The 5,278-nt window shown below is 50.0% G+C and overlaps 4 protein-coding genes across 4 annotated transcripts in view; 1 reads left to right on the top strand and 3 right to left on the bottom strand.

Moving 5' to 3' along the window:
- Positions 1-349: 349 nt before the first annotated feature.
- On the bottom strand, positions 350-2,062 carry CHC_T00004076001 (hypothetical protein). The gene has a single exon (XM_005715385.1). It carries the CDS (start codon positions 2,060-2,062, stop codon positions 350-352), a length of 1,713 nt encoding a protein of 570 aa, XP_005715442.1.
- Positions 2,063-3,781: 1,719 nt separating this feature from the next.
- Positions 3,782-3,880, bottom strand: CHC_T00004075001 (hypothetical protein). Its single transcript, XM_005715384.1, has one exon. It carries the CDS (start codon positions 3,878-3,880, stop codon positions 3,782-3,784), a length of 99 nt encoding a protein of 32 aa, XP_005715441.1.
- Positions 3,881-3,885: 5 nt separating this feature from the next.
- CHC_T00004074001 (hypothetical protein) lies at positions 3,886-4,008 on the bottom strand. The gene has a single exon (XM_005715383.1). The coding sequence runs from the start codon at positions 4,006-4,008 to the stop codon at positions 3,886-3,888; it is 123 nt and encodes a 40-aa protein (XP_005715440.1).
- A 302-nt stretch (positions 4,009-4,310) lies between these two features.
- CHC_T00004073001 (hypothetical protein) overlaps positions 4,311-5,278 on the top strand; it is a 1,314-nt gene continuing 346 nt past the window's right edge. Inside the window, exon 1 of the mRNA XM_005715382.1 lies at positions 4,311-5,278. This exon is cut by the window's right edge and continues 346 nt beyond it. Within this exon, the coding sequence (XP_005715439.1) occupies positions 4,311-5,278 (968 nt within the window).

Here is a 5,278-nt window from a genome sequence, read left to right as displayed (position 1 = left end):
CTTCGCGGTGCCGCAGGAGGGGGGAGGTCGGGGGCTAGGCATCGAGCCATCCAAAACAAAATATTTTTTTCTTCCATCATTATACTGTAAAGAACGCACAGAAAGCATCTGCCGTGCTGGTGCCAAGGCCAACGCAAATGTTGCCCACTCTACGAGCTTCACACTCCAGTATTCCTGATCTTTCTCCTTCATGTAGAGGTTCAAAGATGTCCCAGCTTCCCAAAAGTCAGCAGCATCAAGTCTCAGAAGCAATGAACTTTCGATGATCCTTCCAGAACCACGAAGGTCCAAGTAGATGTAATCTGGGACCACATGACCTCCTTGCAGCTTCTGCATGTGCGCACGAAGACTACTGTGCATTCGGTTGCGTCGGTTTCCGCTTGAGGTACATTCGAGCAGGGCCCACAAGAACACTGTACGCGCATATGCCTGTGAAAAGCCCCACGTATTCGAACACATCCGTCAAAAACTCAGCCGTCGATGTCGCCGGTCTTCGCGTAATAACTTCCGTGTCGAACGTTTTGTAATCTAGAGAGATGTTGTACCGCCGGTGCAGTCCGACTGCTTTGAAGATCTTCTGTTCTCCGTAGTGAAACGACGTTGCGTATGTGCTGACCCCACTATCAATTTTCTTTGTAAAGGAAAGTGTGTCGCGGTGGTTTCGCCGCAACGAGCGAACAAAATCCTTGTATGCTCCCGGTGGACGTGACGGGTCGTCCACCTTAAAAACTTCAATGCCCGCATCGGCAATTACAAACGCTTCTTCCCGGTTTTCTTGTGTCATGGATTTGAGAATAGCCTCTCGGCTCACATCAATGTCAGAAACGAGTGTGGTGTCACTAACAGACCTGAAAAAGTTAGAGGTGTTTCCGACCTCCTTCCAAGAATTCACGCCGCCATTCAAATCGTAGATGTATTTTGTTTCTTTTCCGCTTTCAACAGGAAAGAAGTGGCCTGAGAAGAAATACAAGTTGCATAGAACTGACAGTTCCTTCTGAAGTCCGTCGTTTCGGAGTTCAGTGTTTCCGTTTTTGAAATCATCAAATCCATAATTGAGGGCGAAACTCAACGAGGGCGCAGCGATTATTTCCACAATCTTCTTCTTCTCCAGATCTTCGCCTTGCGCCTTCAAGACGTCTCGTAGTCCGTTCTTGACGACTTCATTGCTTCCCTGACTGGGATTAAAACACAATTCAAGAAGTCTCGATGAGGCAAACTCCAGAGTGATGGCACCTCTTGGGCGTACCGATGCCGCTTCCCGATTCAGCCGGAACGGAACCTTCCTACCAATTCTCAGACAGGAGTGACACCTTTTTGATGGATCTGGTTCGAATCCTAAAGCATCCTTTAGTGCCTCTGCAGAGAGCTTTCGTGAAACATTAGGACAATGGTCTAAATTGCCGAGGAAGGACGGTTCTGCAATTGAATTCGTATCTGGAAACATCATATTTTCCCCACTTTCCAAGTTTTCGTAGCTTCGCAAGCCCCATAGAGACGATCCCTTGTAGCGCTCATTCGGTAGGTCCTCAAAAATTGGAATGTTGGGAAGTGAGAGACAGGCGTAGATGACTGGTAGAACCAAGTCGTCGTTTCGAACCAAATTGGTTGATATGGCTGGACTGACTTGTGCTGACCAGAAATCAGCGATGAGAAAGCTAATTGCTACTACCATTCCAAGAATGGCGAAGCCCCATGCGCATTTAGATATGCACGATCGTTGTTCCTCTTCTGTCACCTCTTCAATGCCTTCCAAATCACCTTTCATCAAGCTAACAAATCGGGAAGAAGGGCTGTTCGCCCAAGTTGCTCGCCGAACACCTGCCTTGCGTTTCTTTTCAAAAAATTCGTTTTTCCGGACCTCCTCGCCCTCAAGATAGAAGGGATCATGGCTCAGCGTTAGCTGTTCAACCCGCCCAGCTACATCAAATATTTTCTCGTCATCATACTCATGAATTGCCTCTCGAAAAAGTGCGTCTGCCTCTTCCACTTGACGCTCTATGACTTCCGTTTCCTCTCCCCTTTCTTTCTTGCCCGTTAAGACGATTTTCAAGTTTTCTAGCATGCGAGTGGCTTGAATCGCGTTTGAAGCCACAAGTAAAGAGCTCTTAAATTGATCAGATGCCGCTATTCTGCGATTCACGAGCTCCTCCTCGGCCATGCTCATGAGTCGATCATGGTCCACGGCGGGAGAAATTTCAACAGTTTTTTCCATAATTGCTCTCGGTCGTACAAAGACGTTCCTCAGTAGAAGTGCGGAGATGTGCTCATGTCTCTTTCCAGTAGCATATGACCAGCGCCCGCATCTACGTTTAGCACAGCCGTTTTTCTTTTGGATGCCTGGACACTTTTATATAAACTTTGAAACCTACCGCTCGTGATTTACAGGCATTGTAGAGTAGTTACCATTGAAATTATGTGCCCGGAGAAGAGAGTTCTTCATCCTCGTAATTTGGTCGATGAATGTCCCCGCAAAGAATCGGAAGTTGCCAATTACCCCTGCCACGCAACCGGTGCCCTCTGGTCGAGAGCATCAGACTCGAGATGCTACAAGGGCGAATTGGAATTGTGTTTCTTGATGTTTGACGTGACTGCTATACTTTACACCATACATGACCCATTGCTTGTCTCTCGTAACACTTTAAAGAGGACGACAATTCAGAATTTTTTAAAATGTTACAGATGTTTGGGGTTTCCTTTCGTCTCATGCTATCGTTCGTCTGAGACATTGGCCCAACGCTTTTTTGAAACGCGTCTTGGAACCTAAGAGAAAGTAGAGAGAGGATCATTTCTACGATTTTTTTCTATACATAGAAAAAAATCGTCTGAAAGGCACTCGTCAGCCCGCTCTTTTTCGTCACTACGCAGTACGCCACTCGGGCAGCTGCGAAATTATTTATTAATGATGATGTTGAAGAGGAGACTGTATTTTGCGATCTAAACCAAGGCAGATGCACCCTGTGGATGATGTGCTGCCTCCTCAAACTAAAAGCATCTCTACCGCGTGATGAATAATGAATCGCATTGGGTTTTTTTCATTTCCATCACTGATTGTCACTTTACCGCGTGATAAAATATATATTCGTTTGGTTTTGATTTTCATTAGATCACGTTCGTGGTCTATTGGAGGTCCCAATAGACCATGAACGTGATGTATTCTATGGAATGATAATGCCACGCTGTCGCCCTTGATTGGCCAATGGCCAATAGTTCTCGCGAGGCAAACGCCTAGAATACGTCTTGGGCGAGCCTTGCATGTGGAATAGCGCGCTTTGTAGGGTCGTTAACGACCCTACAATGAGATCAGCTGGCAGCAACTCAAATTAGATGCCGTCATGTGCAGTAGGGTTGCGCGACTACATGATGATTTCATCAACGAATTTTCAAAAAATCGTTCTGAAAATTATAGAGCAGCCATTAGATTTAACAACCCGCTTCAACAATAGAGAGTTTACGCCTGGACAATTCTGCATTACTTGTATACCCTAAAATTAGGCTATAGATTTCATATTAGACCGCTGCGGTATCTAGAGGGATGCTCTACTGCACTATTTGGAATCGCGTGCGATAGGCTCGATCCTGGCGAACATGACGTTACATTTCAGCGGGGCTCTGGGCGATTGAGAACGGGAATTTAAAACGATATATATTCTTCTATCCTACTGCTAGCTATTCTTGCGAGGCACCTGTTCATAATGATACTCTGATAGACAAAAGAAATAGGATGTGTCAAATATCACCCCCATAATTCTTAACTGATGCAGTCTCTTGGCTGTACAGTCAATTATTTAGACGGTGTAAACTGAGCTGCTGCACATCCAATTCTTTCGCTGTCTAGAACAGAGACAGAGAAGTTTGCCACATGAAATGAAAAATTCCTCATCTCGGTCAAAGAAAGGACGGAACTTCCTCCGAAAAAAAGGCAAGCTGCCCTCTATGTCGCCAACTTCTGTATAGCGTGATGTGTGACGGGCGCCCACAGGCTCCACTTATGATACGCGGGATACGCATTCTGCCGTATCATCCTCCTCTACCGTAATACCAATAACATTTTCCTTCGAGCATCTCAACCTTAAGCTAGCGCCGATAAACAGCGTATCTCGCATCAAGAACCTGCTCCCCTCCTTTTCGATGTCCTCCCTCTTCATCATATGTTCAAAGCCAATCCTCATGCCCGACCTTCCAAACCCGGCGCCCTTTACCTGCTTCTTGACCAGCTGGGGCTCCTCGCCCCCATCATGCTTGACAACAAAGAGGGAAAAGTCCAACTCGACATCCAGCTCCCTCTCGTCGTTCTCCGCTAAGCAGCCCAAATGCAAGCCGACCCATTCATCATCGGTTTCCAAGACGAGGTTCCACAGGCACCCCGCAAAATATCTGGAGCTTGTCTGGACGCTGTGCTCAATCCTCGACCACGGGGTGACCCTATCTGCAAACGTGAGGGCGTCGGTGCGCCTCCTCCTATAAACTGGGCTACTCTCCATGACAATGGACCTGACCAAGCCCCGTCTCTCATCCGCGCGTGCTGCAAACCCTCTCGACAAGTACTTTCTACAAACCGGAAACTCAGCGACGAGTCGATCGGTGGCGGCGGCGTCCAGCTCCGGCTCGGTCATGGTGGGAAACCTGACAAGCTTAACGAGCCCCGCGACGACGTCATCCTGCACGGGGGCGTTGCCTCGAATCCAGGCGGCGACGGCATCGAAGACGGTCTTCTCGGAGGGGACGCGCAGGTCGTTCAGCTTGAGCAGTCGGACGAGGGCGGGGTAGGGGAGGTAGTGCCACGATTGGACGTCGTCAAAGCGGGTCTTCATGAGGTTCCACGCGGCGTACTGGACGAGCTGGTTGTCGGCGTGGCGGGCCCTGACGGGGTATGGGTTGGACACGGCGGCGGCGAAGACGCGGGTGGCGTTTGTGGGATCGACGGCGCCGTCGGCCAAGTAGGCGTCGAGGATGGCGGAGAGGTCGTCGAAGCGGTAGCGGCGGCAAATCGGGAGGGCGGCGAGGGCGATTTCGGTGTCGAGCGAGACGGGGGCTCCGTACATGTAGGCGTGGATGAGCTGCCAGCCCTTGAGGAGGTGGGCGTCGGGCAGGTCGTCGACGGAGATGTGGAGGCGGTAGCGCGCGGCGGGGTTGGGCGGGGCGGGCGGCGGGAGCGGCGGGGTGGAAGCGGGGGCGGGCGGGTGGTCGAAGACCGGGGCCTTGGATGGCGAGGCCGGGGCCGGGCTGGAGAAGAGGTGGCGCAGCTCGTGCGAGTGGACCGAGAGGATGGCGCGGTGCG

This window comes from Chondrus crispus, genomic scaffold (genome assembly GCF_000350225.1).
Source record: "Chondrus crispus Stackhouse genomic scaffold, scaffold_211, whole genome shotgun sequence".
In the NCBI taxonomy this organism is placed as follows: domain Eukaryota; phylum Rhodophyta; class Florideophyceae; order Gigartinales; family Gigartinaceae; genus Chondrus; species Chondrus crispus.
Note: the sequence above shows the minus strand (reverse complement) of the source record. Positions and strands in the feature narration are given on the sequence as shown.